This window comes from Heteronotia binoei, chromosome 2 (genome assembly GCF_032191835.1).
Source record: "Heteronotia binoei isolate CCM8104 ecotype False Entrance Well chromosome 2, APGP_CSIRO_Hbin_v1, whole genome shotgun sequence".
In the NCBI taxonomy this organism is placed as follows: Eukaryota; Metazoa; Chordata; class Lepidosauria; order Squamata; family Gekkonidae; genus Heteronotia; species Heteronotia binoei.
Window position 1 is genome coordinate 67308515 of NC_083224.1, and position 25891 is coordinate 67334405.

Genomic DNA, 25891 nt, shown 5'->3' on the forward strand with positions numbered 1-25891 from the left:
GCAATGGCAAATAACTAAATAAAGCATAAAGACATTATAGTACTTTACTCACAAATATTGGTAGCACCAGCTGAAAAATACTAGGTGTCCAGTTTCAGTGGCAGAGAGCAGATGTAGGTTGGATCTTCTCAGGGACAGCAAGGAGAAAGCAGGCACTGGTGGTCATCCCTAGTTTTGTTCTTGCTTCAACAGAGAGCACACAGACAAGTAATAATGAGTAACACCTAATCTCTTGGGGGATTGTTTCTCCAGCCTCTTTGAACTTCTATTGGCTGAATTATTTCAGTTTAAAGGGAAATATTCATATTGGGAACCAATGAGAATCTCAAAGATCAGTTGCACCACTTTCTGGATATATGCTCTTCTGCATGTGACTAGGCAACATATGCTCAAGACAGCATCTCTTCCACATGAATGGATCAAGAAAGGGCTTGAGCAAGGTTTTGTAATCCCTAATGACTTCTATTTCCTCTCCTTCCTGGCTATCCTGCATGTTGCCTCAAGCAAACAGTTCTTCATATGATTTAATCTAATAATCTTATATAGGCTCTACCCCAATCCTCATGCAACTCTTATGGACAGAGATTCCCTTAAGTCACCTTTGTTAGTTTGACCACAAATTACTTATTTTATCTGTTTCTCCAAGATACTTCTCAGCACATAGATTTAAAGCTGGAAACTTTCAATTTTATATGTGGTATGTTAGCTTTTAACTCTTCCTAAATTTTAATTTAATTTAGAGGTTCAAAAAACCCGAGATTCTGAGCTTTTCTGACTTCAAAATTAGCACTATGTCCACCAAATGGTGGGGATATACTTAGAAAGTTGCCTATATAGGTGCACTAGAAATGAATTACAATTTCAGTCTCCCTTTCTATCTGGATTTGATCATCTTTATTTCTCTTACCTCCTGCTGTAACTATCCACTGCCACCAGATCCTATGCACACCCTGAACACACTGGAGGAAAGGCAGAATTGAAATGTAGCCAGTCCTCACTTCTCCACATGCAGCTGCTGGGTGATCTTGGGCAAGACACAGTTCTGACAGAACTGTTCTCTCAAGAGCAGTTCTCAAGATTTCTCTCAGCCCCACGTATCTCACAGGGTGTCTCTGTTGCAGAGAGAGGAAGGGAAGGAGATTGTAAACCACTCTGAGACTCCAAGTGAAGGGTGGGCTACAAATCCAATTTCCTCTTCCTCCTCCTCTTCTTTTTCTTCCTCTCCGTCTTCCTCCACGACATACATGCATACCTCTATGTATAATGTTTCTCAATATAAGGACAATATATGTGGTACTGACTTGGATTATATGGCTATTATAATAATTTATATATAATGTATACAAGCTTGGGTACCCATAAAGTGGGGAACACTTTGGAAATCCCCCCACCTCAATCTTCTCCTTCAGGACCCTCTAAGCCCTCAAAGGCTTGAGTAATCTGATTGCCCCCTCCCTCAACATTCTGTCCCTTCTGGAGCATTTTCAGTCTTCATCAGAATGAGTTTTAGTAGGGTTTTTTTTTGTTAAGTATATAAATTCCTATTTTCCTGCATATCCAGGGAGTCTCATAAGTGGGTAAAGACCCCTATTTTATTTCTGCTTGACCTGGTTTTTCAGCTTTCCTCATCCATACAGGAGTCAGCCACATTTAAAAAGTTATATGAAAGAAAAGCATTTGTATTACCACTATTTACACTTTTATAGTTACTGAAGGCACTAAAAGGTCATAGTGTTGGATACTTCTGTTTTCCCCACTTATCTCCTCTCTTCCTTTGCATGGTATCTAGCCACAGTCCCATGTGCCTTTTGTCCACAGTCCCTGGCATAGGTTTTTAATTGGTCAAATCCCCCCACCCCCCATTTTTCTCTCTTTCACCAATGGGAAAAATGATGTCACCTTCTACCACACTTTCTAAATGTCTTGCCACTCCATTTTGAAAACAGACAACTCTGGTCCAGCTTTGGAAATGATAGCTTTTATGTTATTTATCTGTTCCTGAGTTTTATCTTGTGTTTTTCAGCAGTGCTTCTGAAGCAATCTCTTTTGAAAGCTCTGCCTTACTTAGGTTGGAGTACACTGCCAGCCGGGTACTGATTGGTCAAGCAAAATAGGTCAGTTACAGTCATTAAAGGATTTTCATATACAATATACATTTTATGAATGTAACTTTAATAACTTTGTCATTGTTAACATGAACATTAAAGCTTCATGTACTGAGTCTTGAGCCTACTTCTCAAGAGTGCTCAGCTGTATTTCTGGTTCCTACCTTGAATGGTAAAAAAAGAGAGATTTCCTGATTATATTAGATCCAAGTGGGCAGCTGTGTTGGTCTGAAACAGTTGAACAAAGCAGGAGTCAAGTTGCACCTTTAAGACCAACCTATTTTATTTAGAACGTAAGCTTTCATGTGCTCTTAAGCACACTTCATCAGATGAGGAATCCATTACATATAAATAATGTCAATGACAATGGGAGATGGGTTCAACATATGTAATGATTGCCCATTACATATATTGAACACATCTCCCATTGTCATTGACAGACAATCTCACATTTTGACATACTACTGTTTTGTTGCTTTCGCATGCTCATGCTACTCAGATCAAAGGTTTGCTCAATTTGTTAATTTTACTATTCTGTCATTGTACCATTTTACATTCTAAACTACTGCCTATCAGATAATTTTACTTCACTGTCATTGGTTCTTAAATCTGTACCATGTTGCATTCTGGGCCACTGCCTACCAGCTATGTATGGCTCTGCTCAGCTATGTATGGCTTTGCTCACTGTGCTAGATTCCTCGTCTGATGAAGTGTGCTTAAGAGCACACAAAAGGTTACGTTCTAAATAAAAATTGGTTGGTCTTAAAGGTGAAACTTGACTCCTGTTTTGTTCAACTGATTATTTTAGGCAGCCACCTCATACTGAAAAATCAAGCCACATGAAAAGACTTTAGTCTGAGACTCCAATAATGGAAATAATGATGATTTACATATTTCCTTCCTTGTTTTCATTTACTGCTGGGAAAACCCTGTTCCTTGGAGATGCTATTAACATTAGTGTCCACACCTCAAATATGTTGTTTCATTTACCTTTTGAAGTACAATTATCTTATTAAGGTCTAATGTGTCATTGAATTCTGGTTGCAAGTTTTCAACTGATCAGGATTTTGATAAGTGGGAGGTCAATAACCTTAGTTCCATTTTTAAACCAGGGCAACTCTTACTCTGCAAGGGAGATGCCACACCACATCACAAGCTATACTTTTAGAACATGCTTCTTCTGGGAAATAGTTCTGTTCAGTGGGGTGAGAGAATGGATTCACATTATCAGTTTTCCAGTCTGTAGTGAGTGCCATGAGAAATTAATTGCTGTTAAGGAATCTAAAGTGTGGCTAGCTCTGTGACACTACTGCACATGTTTGTAAACCCTTTATTTATATTTATTTATTTACAAATTTATGGATCACCCAATACAGATCATGCTCTGCCTGCAAAACAAGCAAACAAACAAGACATACCACAGAGCAGGACCAATTTCCATGATCAAAACGGCATATTGAGAAAGTAGACTGAGTGGATTTGAGCTGAACTGAGCAGCTGAGAAGGTAGTCAGGGATTACTTCACCTAGCTTGTATCTCAGCTAGCATGATCACATTACAGAGGTTTCAAATTAGAGAAAGTAGTTTAGGGCAATCCTGTCTATATCTACTTAACTCCTAGCATGCCAGTGTGAGGTTGAGAATAACCTTGGGTAGAATTGGTTCTGTTCAATTTCACTGTCATGTTCTTTACTGGAGAATGTGATGAAGTGCCTTGAATTTGGCAAAAGAACAAGCATGGGTCTGGCTGCACTATTTGCCATTCATCCATGCACAGAGCTGTCAAAGTTTCACTTCTATGGGAGCAGAGGAAATCAGCCTGCCTACTAGAATATCCTAGATTATCCTCATCTTGAGTGACATCTACTGGTGAAAATCGAATGCTTGACAAGCTTTTGACTCTAACCTGAGAGTTGCCTCCCAGACACAATCCACCTCTTTCCCCATGTCCACCCAAGACAACGCCTACCACTCTGTTGTCCCAAGGTGTGTTTAGAATTCCTTACCGTGCAGCTTGCTATATGGGTGGATGGTGGAATTAAATTCCTGTCCGCATTAGTCTTAAGGTGGAAATATGTGTCTGTTGAACCCAGCAGGAAAGGATTTTTTTCTCCACAGTTCCTCCTTTAATTTGTGATCCTGAAGATTCACACTGTTCCTTCCGCATATTCGTCTAGCGACCGTTGCTGACTGGGAATTCAAAGGTCGTTTTTTACACTCTGCATTTTGACTCCTCCATAGTGCCACCCTCCCTCCATCCCTTTTAAGATCTCGACTTGCTCCCTGGACAACTAAGTCAAATCCTGATTCTTTCCCTCCCCCACCCCTCCGCCCTGCTTTGGTTGCGAATGTTCAGCCGCCCTTTCCTGAACAGCAACAGGCAGGTGGAGTGAGGGGTTGACAGACAACAGTCCTCTCAGACCAAGGAGCTGTCCACCGTCCCGTGGTGCTGAACTCTCTTCACTCCAGCCTCGCCGACTCCGGAGGGCTGGGCCAAACCGCGTCTGGTGAAGTTTGGTGGGACTGCGCCATCTGTCTGCTGAATAAGAACCGGGCGAAGATGTAACCAAAAACGGCGGAGAAACACGAGGGTGGGAGGGGGCATCCACGCGCATTCGCAGCAGCACGCCCAGCTCCTGCGCCCTCTCTGTGTGCCTGCTGAGCTGATGGGATAAGAGCGCCCTTGGCAAGCACCTCCCCCTTCCTGCGCCCGCCCTCCCCTGCCCAGGCAGCTGGAGTAAGCGCCTTCAGCATCTGGATGGCAACCCCACAGCCCATCTGCTGAACGGGCATCCTTGAAGAGGATGGCATGGTATGGCATGGCAAGAAAGCTCATTGCTCAAGAAGGTAAGGCAACGGGCGCACCGGAGGAGTAACAGGGCTGCATGCGTGCGCGTGGGAAAGGCGAAGACGGAGAGAGGAAGATGCTTTTCTTTCCCTTCAGAGTTTCTGTATCTCCGCTCAAGTCCTTACCTGCATATAGATCGGGGGCTGGTTTAGGAACTGTGGCAAAAGAAGAGATGCTAAGAAATAATTTTGTCTGTAGCTCAGCGTTTCTTTTCCTCTTGTTATTCTTTTTTTGTTTTCCTCGCTCGGTCTCCAAAGCTTTGGCGACAACAGAGCGGCTCATTCCGCTGAACTCCTCCACACACACACACGCACATGCACTCACTGCTTAAAGTATAATCTGAACCTCCGAATGGGATGACGCACGCCGGGGAAAAGCAGCTGAGCGCCTGTATGCCGAGTATGTATTTGTCTTACTTTTATTGAAGTCACTAAGCTTCGCTGCAGCTCATCAATCACTCCCCCGGGGGCTTCCTTAACTCCAAGGACAAGAACGTCCTATTTCTTGTGATCGCTTCACTGGAGATTTATGCAAGGTGCGAGAGAGGGGGAGGGAGGGGGGTTCATCACTGGGGGCTGAAGGAACCTCAAGTTTTCTTCCTCAGTGAATTTGTGTGTATAAACCAAAGGAGTGTAAACTAGATCCCCATTAGATGTAGAAAGGAAGGGAAGGGTTGAATTTTGACATCAGTAACTTTGGGCTCCAAAAGGCACAGTGAGAAAAGGGGTCTGGCTGCCCGAGTGGAAGGGCTCCAACAGGTGATTTATTTTCCCTACCCTGGTCACAGCATGTCTTCTCTGCATATTAATGGTCATGCCTTCACTTACTGGTGTTGCCCTCAACTCACACACCGCACTCCATGGAACCTTGTTTTCCTAGCAGTCTCCTAGGAGAAACATTCCTAATCTGGTCCCTAATTCTTCTTCTCCCAAAGAGCTACAAGTGGGATGGTTTGGGTAGCATTTCCAGTGGCATGGATGTCAGTCCACTAGCTTTCCAGGCTCAGCAAGAACAAGAAATGCTGGTTAGTCAGCCCCCACCCTTTCTACTTCCCCTTGTTGACGTTTTCTGATTACTCCTGCCCTGCTGGCATGTGGAGAAGTCAAAGGTAGCAGAAATGATTTGTCTTTATCCCAAGTTTTCATTTCTTCTATCTTGCAGGTGTGCCTTCCCCTTTGTTGTGTGGGTGCCTTTTGTCTAGCTGGTAAAATTTGGGTAATTGTAAGGAGCTGCAGGTGAACAAAGTTTGCACATCTTTATTCTGTTGCTGTAAACTTGACTTTCTCTGAGCACACCAGCAGCAAGAGAAAGGAAAAGAAACCATTTGCAAGCAGTTTTATTACCTGCCTATGGGGAGAAGGCAGAGGAGGGGACCTAATTGAGAGATGGTGTGGAAATCTCATCTGAGCATAGTTTGCATTTTAAATGAAAAGATCCTTAAAGTTGGAGCCTGACCCACATCAAAAGGATAAGGGAAAGAGAAGCTGGTGTCAAGAATACTTGCTTCCTCCCCATGTTGTTTATTTCATCCCATTCTTCTGTTTGTCAACCTTTTCCGCAGAAGTTATTTTTATCTTTGGATATAATACTTTTTTATATAAAAATACGCAGCTAGGAATGTTCAGAGGCACCCAGAAATATTGACATGATTGGTTGTAGTTAATGAGATGAGAATCTATCATTTATTTCCTGTTCCTCCTGAATGAACAGGAATAAATATATGTTCTGTAAAGTTCTTCTCTAGTGGTCTATTGATCAAAGAAAGGATTTGAATTTTCAAAGGGGAAATCAAATTATTATCAGCAAAACCAGCCAAAGATCAAACAAAGCTTATGTCTATATGCCTAGGGACACATAAAGTGGCAGGAGAGTCCAAATGTTCAGAGGAAAGGTCCTTCTCAGAAATCAGAAGCCTTTGCTTACAGTTTTCTTTGCACCCCTTGAGTGGCATGGCAGTTACCTAGAGAACAAATAGTCTGTTTGCTTCCCTCATGTTGACATTTGGTTTAAGTCAGAAGTGTCATATCTTTGTTGTGTACACAAGCTCTTCTATTCTAAATCTCATCAGTAGGCTGCTAGCTAAAGAATTCTGTTAAGGCACAGTGTCTGGTTTTGCATGCACATATTAGTATCCTCAGTTTATGTAAAATGGTCAATTTATATCTACATATGTCAACAGGACTATAATTCTTCTTTTGCATTTAGTCTGTGGGGAAAAAAAACTTATTTGCACAATCCACTGTTTCAACAGGTCTCACATAGCATAGAACAGAACAAAAAATCTCCCACTGAAAAATGCCATAGATTTATGAATCTGTACATGGAATGATAGATCTTTGTCTGTCTTTCTATAAGTTAACCTGTTGCTACAGAATATTTATCTTCAGTATTCATACTTGCACTTTTACTTCGTAGGTTATTGAAAACTGTATGTAGGATGGTGTGTCAAGTTGTCATGGTAGTGTAGGGAAAAATTATATCATTCAATAGCAGAAGTATGGTAAATTACATATTTGATATCCACTTAGCATAATGTAATAATTTGAAAATCTCTTTCCTTTCTCCCCTCCCAAGACTATGACACCCATTGGCACTCATTTCTCAACTGCACATAAAGTAAATAGCTTGAACTTCTAAACACATGCAAGAAGTTCTATTGATTGACAACAATGGGACTAAAGGTGAATTACGAGGCTATGTTAAGCAGTGACTGTAGTGTCATGGGAATATGATTTGCATGTGTGAATCAGTCATCAAATACTATAAACAAGGAAAGCTTTTCTTTTCCCAGAGCCTCACTTCAGGCACAATATTTTTCAGTCACTGAGTGATGAGACACTGATGAACATGCAGGCAAAAATCAATCCTTGGATAAGTCAAACAAACATGCTTAGGAAGGTTTGTTTGCAGTCCTCAAGTCACTTTTGAGCAGCCCCTAGAAAGCACTTGAACTAATTCAGAGTTAAACAAGTCATACAAACAAGTCTCAAAGAGATCTTCAAATGCCCTAAAATATATATATACCAGAAATGAAAATGTCCTCTGTCTTATTTATTTTTCAACAATGAACTTGTATGATGGACAATGAGCTGATAACAAATAGTATTGCACATCTTCAGCAGTCTGGAAATTGATCATTAAGTGAAACGCTTTTAATGAACTGAAGGTTATCTCTGCCATTACTTACATGTTCTGATTACTTAGCCAGACTTTACAGTTTCCCTTTAACATACGTAAGAGTATACTGAAACAAATATAAAATGTACAATCTATGTATTTTTGGTAACTTATTACTTCTAAAATGGGATACATTTAGCACACCTTTTTGCCTTAGAGAGTGGTAAACTTGCACACACTTGGGACTGAGAAGAAAGAGCTATCTTATGTGACTGAGATTGTTGATGCCTCTGATGAATTTTGAGAGGAACTCAATTTCTCATATGTAATTATTTCCAGCCCTGCTCTATGCCCTTCTGGTATGTTCTGAAAGTCCCAGTTGACTATCCAGAGTGTTTTTCTCATTATAATTGTTTAGACATGTGAGCCCAGCATCCCTAGAATGTGGTCAAAACCGTCCTTTCTACACCTTTGTCTTGTGACTAAAATGCAGCGGGGATATATCATGGATTCTAACCATAAACCATTTTACAGCATATTTTAGAAACTTCACTGGATGATGCAATCCAGTGAGTCACAGTGGCACACTAAGCATGTCAGACTCAGAGTTTACAGTTCAGAGTGTCAGATTCAAATCTGCTCTGCTATGAAATTTGCTGGATGACTGTGGGCCAGTCACTTATATATCAGCCTAACTGAATGGTTGTTGTGAAGATACAGTGAGGAGAACAAAGTGTGATTTCCTAAGAGAGGAATGGTGAGATAAAACTGTAATATATAGATAAAACTTTCTTATTTTTTAAAAAAATGAGTTGGTAGAACAGCTCTATGATCTATAGGAGAATAATCATATATAAATTCAGCAAAGATCTGACTCAAAAATTTATTGGCTTATTGATTATCACATCACTGTCTGAGTCAAACATGGAGTGATTCTCTCTATACTTCAAGCCAGTGGTTCTCAAACTGTGGCAAAGGACTTAAGAGTGGAAGGAAACTCTCTTGCAGGTGGGCTGTGAGACCAGCAAGGAGGACAACTGATGAACTACTTACAGAGTTTCTGGGTGGTTCTGTGGGAAAATTGGAGTTGCCTCTGTAAAATGTGTAAAATGGCCATGAAACCAAGCCCATTACTCAGCAGTGCTGTATATTTTAAAAATGTAAATTGACAAATGAAGTTGAAATTCCTGCCTTATATCTTGTGGACCAGGAAAGTACTGTGGAATTCCTTTGCAGTGGGTCTGGAAAATACAGTACATAGGAATAGATGTGAAAGTTAAATGGCCTAGCAGCAAGCCAGGCTGAGTAGTTGCCATGATGTACCAAACCAGTGGGCAAGATGGTTGCTCAGCTCAGACTCAACTGCAGTAACATCAAAGGGCATCTGCTCACTCAGTGCCTCTTGCTGTAAACCTGCCTATGAAAAGGCAATTGGCATTGCCACAGAAGGGTTCAAGCATGTAGCCCCTAAGGCGCTGACAGACTTGCTGGGGCCTAGTTCTGCTTGCTGTGGGCTGCCCACAGCTTTTTAGAAAAGTGACTCTCTGGGACATTTCCTTATAAGTTGCATAGCTAGTAAACTTCTGATAGTAAATTTAGAATTGCATCCTTCTTCAATAGGTTTGAGAACAACTGCTCTAAGGTAAGGAATGATCTCTTGCTCTAATTACTTTGCCAGAACATTGTGTGAAGTTCTTAGCATTTACGAAGGATTTTAAAGTGTTCAAAGCACTTCACCAACATCACAATCATCCATATAATAGCCTTGTAAAATAGGCCAGTGTTGTGATATCCATAAGGGAGACAGAGAGTGCCTTGCTTAAGATCACCTGGTGAGTTTATAGCTAAAATGAGATTTAAACTAGTGATCTCCTGGATCACAGCTGAATCTCTTAGTGATTGTGCCTCACCTGCTTCCGTGAGGGTATGATTGTCAAAGTGAGTGAAATAAATTTATAGATTCAAGTTGGGTAGCCATGTTGGTCTCAAGCAACAGAACAAAGTTTGAGTCCAGTGGCACCTTTAAGACCAACCAAGATGCACACAAAAGCATGCACACAAAAGCTTATACCCAGAATTAAACTTGGTTGGTCTGAAAGGTATCACTGGACCCAACTTTTGTTAAATAAGCTCATGTTATGGCAGGCTGTCAATCAGGTAAAGCTTCTGAATTATGCTGCTTTGGTGGGTTACCTTAAAGAACAAACATATTTCATCTCCTCTCCTCTCATTCACTTCTGGTGCTGTTCTGATTTACCAGCCTGCAAGGAAGACTCTACCTTGAGCTCCTTGTTGTATTTGCTTGTTCCTTTGAAAATGGGTCCAAGCGTTAGGCTAGGATTTATCCTTGAAATGCAGAATGATGTCCCACATGCACATACTAACTTCCATTTCTGCATTCAGTCTCCAAGGCAGATATTGCAACCCAACTCAAATGATTCAAAGTCTGAAAATGAACAAGAATTCTCCTGGTAAATAGTCTTTTAGGAAAAAGCATGTGAGCTGGTGAGACATTGTGGTTTAAATCTGCTGTACCATGATGCTGTTTTATGCTGTGTCAGACTATAGGTTTATCAAGGTCACTATCATTTAATCTGACTGAGAAAGTCTGTCCAGGGTCTCAGGCATAAGTATTTCACCTTACCTAGTACCTAATTGAATCTGAGGTCTTCTACATGCAAAGCAGATGCTCTAAAGCTGAACAGCAGACCCTCTCCTGAGAAGTTTCCTTCTCCCTGAAGTTCATTAAATGACTTGGGGGTCAGTTACTTCTGACGCAGAGTGGTAGGCTGCAGTACTGCAGTCCAAGCTCTGCTCACAACTTGAATTTGATCCCAGCAGAAACTGGGTTCAAGTAGCTGACTCAAGAATGACTCAACCTTCCATCCTTCTGAGGTCAGTAAAATAAGTACCCAAATTGCTGGGGGTAAAGTATTGATGACTGGGGGAGGCAATGGCAAACCATCCCATAGAAAGTCTGCCAAGAAAACATCATGATGTGACATCACCCCATGGGTCAGTAATGACTTGGTGCTTGCACAGGGGACTACCATTACCTTTTAAAGGCTAAAGTGCTTTTCTCTTTAGAAGAAAAGTGTGGTAAAGGTTTATAGAATTATCCATGACATGGAAAATGAACAGATACAACTTTTCCTATATCTTCCACAATAGCAGAATGTGGGGGTATCCAATGAATTTGAAGGGCAGTAGACCCAGGAGAGATACAAGAACATATTTCTTCAAGAATATATAATAACATGTGAAAATCATGGCCACAGGAGGGCCACTAGCATAAATGGCTTTAAAAGGGGGTTAGACAAAATAATGGAGGACTGGTTCATCAGTGGCAGTTGTTCAGTGGCAACATACCTCTGAATATCAGATGCTGGGAAAAAATGCAATAGGGGAGCTCTGACATTTGTGCCCCATTTGTGACCCTTCTGGGGTATCTAGTTGATCACTGTGGGACACAGGACCTGGACAAGATAGTCCACTAGTCTGATACAGCAGTGGTCTTCTTTTGTTCCTTTTTGAACTGCAGATTATTGTCCTGCATGCACACCAATTTCCATTCTGGTCTTCAATGGAGATACCTCATTGCATTGATCTTTGCATTTTCTACCCTTCTTTGAAAATGTGGGGGGATCAAACTTGTGCTTGGACCTGATAAACAGAATTGTGCCCTGAAAGTGTATAAGGTATACATCACTTAATGCTGAGTTTTCATTCCGGTATCTCTGTGTTCAACAGAGTTATCACACTACAAACAAGCATACCAAAAGAAAAAAAAGTGCTGAACATGCTGGTAAGGACTACACTTTGCTTTGCCTCTTCACAGGTTTACATCAAGGATTTATGTCAGTCTTTTAGCAAAAGATTTTATGGGAGGATAATGGATGTCATTGTAGTGATTGGTACAGGAAGCACTATTCAATAAGAGTTTTAACCAGTGATTTAACCATAGATTATTTCCCCAATTCCTATTTCAAATCACTTTTTATACTATCTCACCTTTCATTAATGTATTAATAGCCAGATATTAATGCAAAAAATCCTGCTCATTCTACTTATTTTAACTACTTTCATGATCCTATGGAATGAAAAATATATGCAATTTATAAACACACACTTCGACCCCATTGAAAGTATAGGCATGTAACTTTACATTTGAATCCCATTAATTTCAGTGGGATTTATTCATAACTTCCTCTGAATTGTGTGCATTGTTTCTGTTTTCCCTAGTAACTGATTAATGCCAGAGGCAACAGCCTGAATCCCATTATATATGTGTATATTATTTCAGTAAGCAAATTAGTAGGCAGGGTGGCAGGTACTACAGCAATGCTCATTTTTAGAGCGCTGGGATCCTAATGCTGAAGTGTTGAATCATAAGATAGTGAAAGGTATATGAACTTTTAGTGAAAGTGATAGTGCTGATCATAAGTAATACAGTTGCTATATTCCTGCAATGTGCATTGTTGGGTCTGGAACAGAAACTTATTATGTCAGCAAGTGGAGAATGTCAGAATGGGGAAGATGACATATAGTTGCACTAAATAAAGATATTTCACACTTTAAGGTTGTATTTCCTTTGGATTTTGTAATTCCCCAGATATGCCTGTTTATGTAAGCTCTGTAACACTACAGCCTTTCCTACTAGATAATGTTAGTTTTGTTATGGAGTATCTGTCCATTCACGAGAAGTCAGCATGTGCAGTAAAATACATTCTGTAGAAACTTCCCAGCTTGGAGTTGGCAACCCTAGCTGACACATTTCAAGGCCACTATGTATGGGAAAAGTAAACAAAAGATGGAGAAACGCAGCAGTTAATATTTCATGTGCATGGCCCCTGGATTTTTTAACATACGCAATACTAGATGAATGCAATGCCTCCTTGAGCTTCTGTGACTGGATAGGGGTCCAGTGTTTATACCTGTGAAATCAAATATTAAGCTTGTTCATAAGAAAGCAAATCTAAATTAGTGTATTGATGCTGCTTTTAAATGTTTTTAATGAGGGATGATTTACTATTCAAAAATTCTATTTATACTAATAGCCTAACTTTCTCATGGTGATTACCATATGCATTTATAACAATTATTCTTCTAAACTGGAATCTGATACAGGTCTTACTATCAAGGTTTGAATTTTACATGGGGAAAAATAGCACAGAGTGGCTAATCCTTGAAAGTGGGTGGCATAGACCTGGCTGTCCTGGAGCTGTTGCATGGAAATCCCCTTTTCTTCTTTTTAAGTGAGTGGGCCAAAATGGGCAGCATTCAGATTTATTTGCTGCTAATATGCCTGATGCAATGCATTTCAGAGATCTGTTTGTTTGTTTCTTTAGGGCATTTCTTATCCTGCTTTTCTCCTCAATGGGAATCCAAAATCGCTTAGAAAAAAAATACCATAATTGAAATAAACAAAATACAGTATAAATGAACTAACAAACTAAAAACCCAAAAAACACTTCCTATGTTGGGCTGGGATCCAATGGGTGGTCCATCAAGGCTTCAATAGGCTAAAAGGCCAGGACCAAACCTTTTGGCTCCTGCCTTCAGCCTGTGCTAAAATGGTCACAGCTGCTACAGGAGGGAAACACAAGCCTAGTCTGAATCTTCAACTGCTGGCAGCCATCTTACTACAATTATTAGAGACATACTTGAAGCTGCCTTACAGTGAATCAGACTATTGGTTCATAAAGGTCAGTATTGTCTACTCAAACTTGCAGTGGTCATCAAATGTTTTCTGCCTTCCAGTAATTAGTGGGCTTTATGTATTTTATTATTATTTACATTGTAAGCCAGCATAAGTTAAAGTAGAAAGGCAGCTAATAAATGTTAATAACAGTAATACTTGATCTTTTTTAAAACTGCAGATGCCTGATGATTGAACTTGTGACCTTCAGTCTATCAAACAGCTGTTCTACCACTAACCTGTAGCTTCTATAGTTAAGGGAGTCTCTGACATACCTAACCACAGGACCAGTTGCTAGATGCCAAGAGCCCTTTTCAAGATGCTTTCAATATTGTGTGCAAATGATATATCAAAAAATCTGCATCCTGTATTTAAATAATGTAATTTAAATCCTTTGTATTGATGACAGCAAAGGCACAATGTCCACTCATTCAGTATTGTGTTTCATTGTATTTTAGATGGAATTGAACTGAATTCAAGTAGTTTTTAGAAGAACTTATTCCATCCTGAGCTCAGATCCATCATGGCAGCAGGTGTGGCGGCATGGCTGCCTTTTGCCAGAGCAGCTGCCATAGGATGGATGCCGGTAGCCAACTGTCCTATGCCACTGGCCCCAACAGATAAAAATAAGCGGCAGGATGAGCTGATTGTTCTTAATGTGAGTGGCAGGCGCTTCCAGACATGGAGGACTACATTGGAGAGGTACCCTGACACTCTGCTTGGCAGCACAGAGAAAGAATTCTTCTTCAATGAAGATACTAAGGAATACTTTTTTGACCGGGACCCTGAAGTCTTTAGGAGTATCTTAAACTTTTACAGAACTGGCAAACTGCACTACCCAAGGTATGAATGCATCTCTGCCTATGATGAGGAGCTTGCCTTTTATGGAATCCTTCCTGATATCATTGGGGACTGTTGCTATGAAGAGTATAAAGATAGGAAACGGGAAAATGCTGAGCGGTTGATGGATGACAGTGACTCGGAGAACAAACAAGAGTCCATGCCAGCCCTGAGCTTCCGGCAGACCATGTGGCGAGCCTTTGAGAACCCCCATACCAGCACCTTAGCCTTAGTCTTTTACTACGTCACTGGCTTCTTTATTGCAGTCTCTGTTATCACCAATGTAGTGGAGACTGTCCCTTGTGGTACATTTCCTGGCAACAAAGAGCTGCCTTGTGGGGAGAGGTATGAAATGGCTTTTTTCTGCTTGGACACAGCTTGTGTTATGATTTTTACAGTCGAGTACCTTTTACGACTTTTTGCAGCCCCGAGTCGCTACAGGTTCATCAGGAGTGTAATGAGTATCATTGATGTAGTGGCCATTATGCCCTACTACATTGGCTTGGTGATGACCGACAATGAAGATGTCAGTGGAGCCTTTGTGACTCTGAGGGTGTTCAGGGTGTTCCGGATTTTCAAGTTCTCCCGCCATTCTCAAGGCTTGCGAATCTTGGGGTACACTCTGAAGAGCTGTGCGTCTGAACTTGGTTTTCTTCTGTTTTCTCTCACTATGGCAATCATCATCTTTGCTACTGTGATGTTTTATGCAGAGAAAGGATCTTCAGCCAGCAAGTTCACCAGCATCCCAGCTTCTTTTTGGTACACTATTGTCACCATGACAACCCTTGGGTAAGTGTTGCACTGTTCTTTCTTGATCAAAGGTGAAGTGTGCTGATTGGTGGAATTTTGTAACTTTCTGAGACTGTGTCTGTTATGTTGGAATGTAGCCCAAAGCCTTAGCAGTTATTATAGTTCAATTTTTACTTTCATTGCCACCTTATGAAGTAATTTGTAACAAGCCAAATATGTCTCAGAAAAAGAGTCTGATACACAGGATTTCAAAAAAACTTTGCATTAGCAATTGGTGCGGAAAGCCAAGCTGTAGTGTCTTACTCTGGTGTCCCATAAACCCTCCTGTTTCATTTTTGAAATGAGAAACAAGGGGAAATTGCATGGACAAATCTTCATTTTGTGTTGGTTTTTAGCAGCTATTTTTATAATGGTGCACTATCAGAATGCTTTTCATGTTTCCTCTAGCTGATGTATTTTAATAAATCCAAATGAGTATTGCAAAGCACCTTGAGGGTTAGTAGTGATTTTGAGAATATGACTGATTTTTAAATGGAAAATACTTCTGTTTGCACTGTGTAGAAACAATCCAGTAAAGAGTTCTGTAAGATTTCAGATTACTGGTTGTTGTTATCAAGATCTCAAATTTGTGTTAAGGGAAACACATCCTATCTTTCTGTTTGCACTGTGTAGAAACAATCCAGTAAAGAGCTAAGTATGCTTAAGCCCATTATGTCTGTTGGATTGTGGCCTTGTGTGACCATATTATAAGGATGGGTACACATACTGGAATTCTCATGGCCCTAGGAATATGTCCACTTGTCTTCAGACTGATCCTGTTGAATTGACAGTTTTTTCTTTGAAGATTTCAGATTATTGGTTGTTGTTATCAAGGTCTCAAATCTGTGTGAAGAGAAATACATTCTGTCTTTCATGCAGAATTATAGTAACCAAAGCAAGCCCTATTTGTTTCTGTTTAAGTGAATTAAAACAACTTGGTTTTCCATAGTCTCTAGATTTAGCTATGCACAAACTTGTCTGGAATGTGAACATTTTTCTATCAAGCATTTTTCTGCTTTGGAGTTCATGTGGCTTTTGATTTAGTGTACCCTCAATGATTTTCTTGATGCTTCATCATTGGATTTTGTTCATAACTGCTCTTGTTTTCAAATGGTTTTATACTGTGCATGAACTGTTTGAGCTATCATTGGTTAGAACTATTAAGATACAATTCATAACTCAAAAAAGTAAACAGCTGTGATTTTAGGATTTGTTGTCCTTTGGGAAATCTATCAATATGATGCATTAATGAGCATCAGAATTGCTGCTTGAGATCTCATTTTAGTGAACAATTGCCTCCTTACCAGTTTCAGTAGTTTTGAGTTAGGTTTTGTTTGTTTTCACTAGTTAAACAAACTGTATGCTCAAAGAGTAAAGGACATGTTTTTTCTGACAACCAAAGCAGCTAATATTTGACAACTCTAGTAAATTTGTGGCAGAAACATGAACATGTAAAAAGGTCACTACTTATCCATAAATGTAAAGAACAATTGCAAAAGGAAGGAATGTTTTGAACAGTGTATTATAGTAATGTTGTCAAATGATGGCAAAGCTCACTAATCCCATGTAGGTCTCCAAATAACTGCGGGGGGAAATGTTACTGAAAATATAGAGAAATAATGGGAAATAGAGTGTATGTGGTCATCACATCACTTCTAATATAGTCCCTTAAAATTCTTGTTTTATGACTTCACATTTCTGAATTCAAATCCTTATGTTTTATATCAGTTTTAGAAGGTGTCTCTGAAAATGATATTATAATGCCAGGATGTAGTGCTGGTATTCCAGATGAATAAAGGGAGACTTGAGAATGTTGGCAAACAGCTCAGATTTGAAAAGACAGGCACTTTGCAGCTTTTTTATTCCTTTTGTTAATGACAAGATACTCTGAAATCAAACAGACCTCCTTGTCGACATAAACCGGGAAGGATTCCATGGTACCATTAATTCCTGTTTGGCTGAATGAAACAATCTCTTGCATAGAACACCTTTCTGTTCTGCAAATAATGACAGTCCAAACAGACTGTTTTTGAGTACTCTAAAGTGTTCTCAGACTAAGATAATCATAGAAATTACAGTTGAATTGAGTGCTTTAAACTGGTTGATGATGCTAAAAGATGGCAGGCACTGAAATGGGGTGTTTAACATTTTAGAAAGATTCAGTGATGCTTTCCATAAACCCTCATACTCCCAAAGAGATTAATGGGTGTGTATCTGTTATTATTGTTCATCAAAGGTGACTTTAAATAAAAGCAATCAGTATGTTTAATCAAGATTTCTGACATCTCTTAAGGACTTTTTTTGATACTGCCTAATAAGGTCAAAACATCAGATAATGACAGGCTGAGGGCAGACTCCTACGCTCCATGTACATACTATTCATTAATCTGTCATGCTTAGATGTCATCTGTCACTGAAGTTGCTCGGTCAACTTGTTGCTTTACAGGCTTTTGATAAAAGTCCCATGCTGTCATATGATGTATCATACCTTTAAGCTTTGCAAAGACCAGTTTTCATTCAAGATGGTTTCCATGGCATTTTCTGTACATTTGAAATGATGTGGAATTCTGTCACTGTAGATTTGATTTTTAAAGGTGCTAGGAGGCATGACCTTAGGGTTTCTAACTCTGGGCTGGGAATTTCCTAAAGATTTTGTGGCTGGAGCTTCAGTAGGCTAGAGTTTGGGGAGCAGAGGGACTTCAGCAGCATATAATACAATCTACCCTCCAAAGAACCTCCCCCCCCCAGAGGAATTGATCTTTGTCATCTGGATATCAATTGTAATTCTGGGAGCTCTCTAGGCCCCACCTGGAAGCTGGCAACCCTACTTGACCTGGAAGCTTTTATAGGAATCAGGTGCAACCACATTGACTGTTTTGGCCTATTACTGCAAAGAGGCTTTTAACTTGTCTGGCTAGTTTCCCTGTTATTCTTTCTGCTAGCCAGATCTGGGTATTGATGCACAGGCTGTCATCTCTCAGTCCTCAGGACCCATTGCCAGACTGACTCCCAGTACTGACAGAATACTACAGTGTGATATTTTGTCAAACCAGTTAAGTCTGCACAAGGAAGAGTTCAGATTTAGGTTGACGGCTTTATGAGTTTAGCTAAGGTCTTGCTGCTACTACCAGTGCTGTTTCACGAGCTTGTTATCATAACTGAGCTAAGAGTTACAAAGCACTTTGGATATGTTAAATCAACTGTAGAGGGAAAAAGATAGATAAATAATACTATCCCTTCATAAAGTTTGCATAAGATTGTCTCAACCCTGCTCAAGCCCTATGTATTACTCTACATTTATTTATAGCCAAAGATGAAAACCATCAAACTTGGCAGCTGCACTCAAAACACACATAAATCCATTTGTCACACGAGTTTAACAATCTTAGCCATATCTTCTAAATCTCTGTTAAGCTATAATCTGTGTCTGGGACACAGTTTCTTTCATTTATTTTTAAATGCAAGGAGCATTAAACAGGAATAGTAGAATGTTTTTATTTGGGGCAAGCTATAATGCTACAGTTTGAAAGGAAAGCAGTGAGCATCAAAGTCTAAACATGGGATCAATTAGATGTATAACAATTACTATTATTGTTATTTATTAGTTTTATTGTCATTAGTATTATTTATGAACAATAATCAAGATCTAGTGACAATACATATATGGACAGTGAACTCCTAAGGGCTTCTGAGTTGCAGTGGCCAGCTGCTGGTCTAATTATGGAGCTGCTAATCTGCGCCCTAAAACATTCCAGGAGACACCAAGAAGCAAAAAAGGACTAAAAAGCAGGCTATAATGGCATCAGAATCCCCAGCAACCATGCTATCACATCCCATGCAGGTTACAAGAAGCAATAGCAGGGCTGTGACAGACAGGGCAGACAGAACTAGTCACAGGCTGGCAGGTCAAGGGACCCAGACCTATGAATATCATAGCCAATAGGTGGGAAGGAGTGGGCCACAGATCAAGGTGCTATCTTTGTAGCACTATGCCCACTTCCTTAAAGGAACTGAGCTCTGGAAAACAGTAACTTGGCAGCTGACAGAGTTGGCAAGGACCTCAGCATTCTCCCACTGGTGGTGACCCCAACAGGGCCACAGCCCATGAAGACTGCTAATAATCAACCAAGGGTAGGGTTGCCAAGTCTAACTCAGAAAATATCTGGGGACTTTGGGGGTGGAGCCAGGAGACTTTCACATTCCCTAAAATAAATAACTAAAAATACAGCAATGCAGTTCCTCTGAATACAGTCTTCATTTCCTCATTCCCCAAGCAGCTGGCTGTACTTCTACTCTCTCTCTCTCTCTCTCTCTCTCTCTCTCTCTCTCTCTCTCTCTCTCTCTCTGTCTCTCTCTCACACACACACACACACACACCAGCCAAAATAAAGAGTTTGCAATCCCACACTTGTGTGGTCTCACTGGGGCAATTTACTCACAAGTTGCTGAAGTTCCAAGTTCTTCAGAATAACATAGGGAAACCAAAGATTCCAGTTACTCTTAACTATGCAAATGACTTCTGAAAAGATTGTAATACAAATGGAGGATCTGGGCTCCTTTCTTACAGTTTCACATGTCACTTGGAGCAGCCATATTGCCGTACTGGCTAAACCACCACCACCTCCACCCCATTCAACCTGGCTCCTAGATTTAAAGGTACAGACACACTGTCTAAAAAGCAAGCCTTTCCAAGCATCTTCTTAAGCCTTGCAAAATAGAGAAGCACAGGGTGGCTGTTAAGGCAGGGCTTCCCCTGGGAAGGAGCCTGCAAAATGGGGGATCCCCTGCTGGGACGTGGGGATTGGCAAGCCTAAGAAAGGGGCACAAGAAGATGATAAGAAGAGTGCCCCCAGCCAGGGCTCTCTGCTGCTCACCTGTGGAAACTCCTCTTGGCAGCCCAGCCAAGGGCACCCCTGGGCTACTCCCCTGGCCACCCCTGCCAGCAGCAGAGCAGGAGAAGGGACCACTGCAGTGGGTTCAGATGTGAGGGAAGGTCACACTACCAATTAAGTACCAAACAGAAGAAGAAGAGGAGGAGGAGGAAGAAGAAGAAGATCAAAGATTTATACCCTGCCCTTCTCTCTGAATCAGTCTCAGAGCAGCTTACAATCTCCTTTATCTTCTTCCCCCACAACAGACACCCTGTGAAGTGGATGGGGTGACAAAGCTCTCACAGAAGCTGCCCTTTCAAGGACAGCTCTGTGAGAGCTACAGCTGACCCAAGGTTATTCCAAGCAGCTGCAAGTGGAGGAGTGGGGAATCAAACCCGGTTCTCCCAGATAAGAGTCCACATACTTAACCACTACACCAAACTGGTCTCTTCAATGGAGCAGAAGTGTTCTGGAACTGGAATGGCTGTTGTTCCACTCTTGGCACTGTCATTCCAGCCCCAGAGCCATCTATCTGTGACCAGAAACCATCTTACTAAATCCATTCTGTGGCACTCTGGAGTGGGGAGAGAGTGGGGTAGATGTGGAGAGCTGGCTACCAACTGAATACCAGATCCATTTCAAGATGATGGTATTAACCTTTAAAGCCCTTAGTGGGCAGGGACCAACATATCTAAGGGACCGTCTCTCCCCATATACCCCCCAGAGAGCCTTGTGCTTCGCTGATTCTCACACCTTCTCGAGTAATGGGATCTTTTTCAGCCAGGGCCCAGGCCTTTTTAGTTACAGAGTGCACTATCTAAGGAAGGAGGGCACCATTCTAAGTAATAGTTAGGGGGAAAGGTAATTTGGCTTTGTTTGAGAGGGTCTTTCTTTAATTTCATGGAACTGCTAAAGAAGCAGGATCTGATGACATTCTTATTGTAATCTGAAGGTGCTTTATAAAGTGTGAATTGTTTTTGATGTTCATTTGCATCTTCTGCAGCTGCCTTGTGCCCTTCAAAGGAAAGACAGAATGTAATTATTTCAAATAAATAAATAAATATGTAACTTAGTGTCAACTGAGAATTAAAGAATAATTTTAGCCATTTAATGAACTGCTTAATCAGTTTTATTTACATTAATTTATTTAGAGCATTTTTATGTGGCATCTTCAGGGATCTCTCCAAGGTGGCTTACAAAAAATAATAAAAACAAAACATTAAAAGGTATTAATTTAGTTAAAACCAAACCTTTAAAAGACCCATAGATTGTAAAAACATACCATAGATAACTTAAAACAACTTTCTCAAGGTTAAAATTGTGTTTAAAAATCAGTTCCTTAATTAGAAGCCTGGGTGAATGGAAATATTTTTGCCTGGTACCTAAAAGAAAGCAATGAACATGCCAGGTAAGCCTCATTGGGAAGGGGCACCCAGAGGTGAGGTACCAGTGCCACTACTGAAAAGCCCTGTCTCTGGTTCACACCTGCCTCTTCTCTGAAAGTGTGGACTTAGAATACCACGGCTTGTGAGACTAAATTCTGTTTTCATCCAGCTGTTTAGGTTGACATGAGACTGTTTAGGTAAACATGAGATATCTTTGTAAATTTATGATATTAATATATTACACCAGGGCCGATTCAGGGTGAAGGAAAAAGGACACGGTCACTGCCTGAAACCCAGCCAACCCTCTCTGAAGCACGGGAGAGGGCTGGGCAAGGGTTAGCAAGAACCCTCTCTCCCTGCCATCGGCATGATGTCACGTAAAGCAAGTGCAATTAGAGTGGGGTGACAGGGGCTTGGGGTTCTGCCTGGGGTGCCAGAACCCCTAGCACTGGCCCTGTATTACATGGAATCTTTTAATTTTTTTTCTCCCAAAAAGTATTTGAAAAGCAATTGGCTGACTGTTTTTAAAGTAAGTGTCATTCAGTCTTGTGTCTATATGCCCTTGGTCCCCTTGAAACCCCCCAAACTGAGTTGACTGTGTGGTTACTATTTATTTATGTATAGGGGGGAAAGGTTTCTAAATTGTCTGCTTCCACAGGAGCTGATTGTGCATGGGCTCTGCTCTGAGAGAACACAGGTATACTCAACAAAGTCACATTGACACACTTCCCTCCCCACTTTAGGTTTTTATATTGTGCTTGTACATTGGTTGGTATACTTTGCTAGGCCAGAGGATCAAAAGCTTGTATTGTTGGAGGAGAAGGAAGGTTGAGTAGCAGGGGTTTTTTTGTAGCAGGAACTCCTTTGCATATTAGGCTACACTCCCTTGATGTAGCCAATCCTCCAAGAGCTTACAGGGCTCTTAGTACAGGGCCTACTGTAAGCTCCAGGAGGACTGGCTACATCAGAGGTATGTGGCCTGATATGCAAAGAAGTTCCTGCTACAAAAAAACCCCTGTCGAGTAGTATTATCCACCTGGTCAAGGCGGGAGATCCAAAGGCAGAATGCCACTGAGAATAGATAAAGATGGTTAGCTGTGTTAGTCTGTCTGTAGTAGCAGAAAAAAGTAAGAGTCTAGTAGCAACTTAAAGACTACAAAATTTATGGTAGGGCATGAGGTTTTATGTGTCAGTGACTCATGAAAGCTCATACCCTCCCAAATATTTTGTTAGTCTTTAAGGTGCTACTGGACTCTTACGTTCTGAATGGCAATTTAAAAAAAAGAGTAAGTGGTTTAGGAGCTGGGAGGGAATACCACTTATCACAAGTTCAGCAATAAACTTGGAATACTTAGCCTCACACCAAATGAGAAGGGAGCACTCACTGGAGAAGACCCTGATGCTGGGAAAGATAGAAGGCAAAAGAAGAAGGGGATGGCAAAAGATGAGATGGCTGGACAGTGTTACTGATGTAACTAACATTAATTTGAGTGGACTTTTGGAGGATGGTAGAAGACAGGAGGGCCTGGTGTGACTTGGTCCATGGGGTCGCAAAGAGTCGGACTCGACCGTGCAACTGAACAACAACTTAGCCTCAGGGCTTTTTTTGTAGAAAAAGCCCAACAGGAGCTCATTTGCATATTATGCCACACCCCCTGATACCAAGCCAGCCAGAGCTGCATTCCTGCTCAAAAAAAGCCCTGCTTAGCCCTATATAAGAGCCTCATGTCTGACTGTTTTATTCCTACTAATAATAATTGGACACATCTGAATCCATTTAAAGAATTGATAACTACAGTTTGAGAAATTGCTTTCTTGATACTTTTATCATTTACTATTTGATTTCAATTTATAACACTGTTTTGTTTTGCATTTTCTCTACTTGGAACCTCAGTTTTTCCCAGGGCATAGGCCGAGTGCTATTTCCCAAGTCATTCAGAGTCCCAAGTCATTTCTGCTCAGGCATACTTATACTGGGATCTTTGAGGGGCATTTTGGCAGGCACATTCCTAATTACTGTATATTTTCAATTCCCTACTGTTGCGCATTGCCAGAATTATCCAACATGAATCTGTAGTACATAATGCAATTAGGGTTGCAAAGTCCTCTTCGTCCTGGAGCAGGGGACATTTGCATGTGCACAATGCAATGACATCACCCGGAAGTGACATCATTGCATTGGTGTCTCCACACGCAGCCGCTCTTGGCATTTTCAGGAAAACTCTATGGTTTTCCTGGATGCACTAGCCATTTGGGAGGGAAAAACTCTATGGTACCTATTGTACCATAGAGTTTCCCCTTCCAAATAGTTAGAGCGTCTGGGAAAACCATAGAGTTCTCCCGGAAACGCCTAGAGCGAGTGTTGCGTGCTATTACTGGTGCAATGATGTCACTTCTGGGTGACGTCATCATGTTGGTGATGTAGGGGGAGGTTCCCCCCGCAGGTTGGGAACCTCCCGGGTAGGGGAACCCCTGTCCGGACCAGGGACTTGGCAGCCCTGAACGCAATAGGCCTGTCCTTTGCCTATTTGCTGGTGTATCATTTGGCATCTGAATCATTCTCAGAGCTTTTATTAACATTGCTGTATTCCTTGTTCACTTACAGGTTAAAGCTCAATTAGAAATAGGGTCAAAGGGGCCACATATATGTATATAGTGGAAAGTCAGTTTATGCATCAAAGAATTTATTCTGGATAATTGAGTTAGTGATATTATTCTTGTGAGTAAAACATTGTTTTGTAAATAAACTGGGAACTTCCCTTGCACAAGATTTTTTGAGGCAGAAAAAACGGTCCTTTAAAATACATGCATGCCAAAATATTGTTAATATTACCTGCTCATTTTCAGACAAACTCCCAAGCCATTAGTCTGCAAACAAAGCTTTCATTATTTATTTTAGAAATTATTATCTCACTCTTTGATGAAAATTACACTCAAGACAGTTTGAAGAGTTAAAACAAACTTTAAAAAAAAACACCTTTCAAAACCCACAGACTACATTGTAATCTAAAGAAACAACATCCAAAACCCCATGCAACAATAAAATAGCAGAGCCAGTAAAAGCAGCTGTGAAGGAATGGACTGGACTCACCAATGCACCTCTCCATTCCTTTAAATTGGTACCTGATTGCCTGATCAGCAGCCATTAGCACGACAGAGGACTATTTAGTCAAGTTCATGAAGGACGAAGGGGAGAGGCTGTGGCTCAGTGTTAGAGCATCTGCTTTTTATGCAGGAAGTCCAAAGTTCAATCCCCAGCATCTCCAGTATGAAGGAGCAGGTAGCAGCCAATTTCAAAGGTTTCTCTTTGAGATGCTAGAGAGCCATTACCAAACTAAGTAGACTGTGCTATCCTTGTTGGACCAATTGTCTGAGTCAGACATCTTCATGTGTTCCTGTGATCAAATGACACAAAGATGGATTTCTCTCAGTTCTATGCATAAACACATTTGGACACAACATCCCCCCCTCCAAAAAAAACCCTTAGAGGGCAGGTGGGAAAATTTACTTTTGCTTTTGCTCAGAAATGCAAGAGGAAAACAGAAGTCTCCTCAAACCCATCTGATCCAATAGTATTCTGGCCAATTTGCAACCCTAGATAGAACTCCACAGCAGTGCATCTCTGTTGGAGTTTTGAAAAGTATCCAATGTCCTGGTTAAATCTTAGGAGATCAAATGAATACAAAGTGACAGGTAATGACAGCAGTCCTCATAGCGTGGTGAAGAAAACAAAGGCATCAAATTACTGTGATCTCGTATCTTTCCCTGCCTCTGTTGCACTCATCAGTTTTTGATTTAACAGAGGCTGTTTTTAATTTAGCATCATTTAAATTTTACTCAGGAGGTTTTGTAATGAAAGTGTTATTCTTGGGTGCATCTTTAATCAATCTGAATTACTGAAATGGCTCTTCAGTATTAATTCCAAATCAGCTGCCCACTTCAAGGCAGAGAGACTCTGTTTTGGAGGCTGGCAACCTCTGCCATCCTTCTGTGAAACATGATTAGATATACTTTTACACACACACACAGACAGAAGTGGGAACCCACAAGGGCTTGTGGGAGGCATCTTATTTCCCCCTTGCCACTATTTCAAATTTCTCTTTCTTGAAAGCCCTATAGTCTCTCCCCTTTCCCTGCTGCCTTCTCTCTTTCTAGGGTTGCCAACTTGGAGATCTCTTGGAATCACAAAATGGATCTCCCAACTACAGAAGTTGCCAGCTCTAGGTTGGGAAATTCTT

The 25891-nt window shown here is 40.9% G+C and overlaps 1 protein-coding gene across 2 annotated transcripts in view; it reads left to right on the top strand.

Moving 5' to 3' along the window:
• The first annotated feature begins 4670 nt into the window (after positions 1-4670).
• KCND3 (potassium voltage-gated channel subfamily D member 3) overlaps positions 4671-25891 on the top strand; it is a 668300-nt gene continuing 647079 nt past the window's right edge. Inside the window, exons 1-2 of one of the 2 annotated variants that reach the window (XM_060231240.1) lie at positions 4671-4952; positions 14227-15397. In XM_060231240.1, coding sequence (XP_060087223.1) covers positions 14292-15397 — 1106 coding nt within the window. In that variant the 5' untranslated portion in view covers positions 4671-4952; positions 14227-14291. The remainder of the gene's footprint in view (positions 4953-14226; positions 15398-25891) is intronic. The other variant, XM_060231239.1, reaches the window with a different exon arrangement.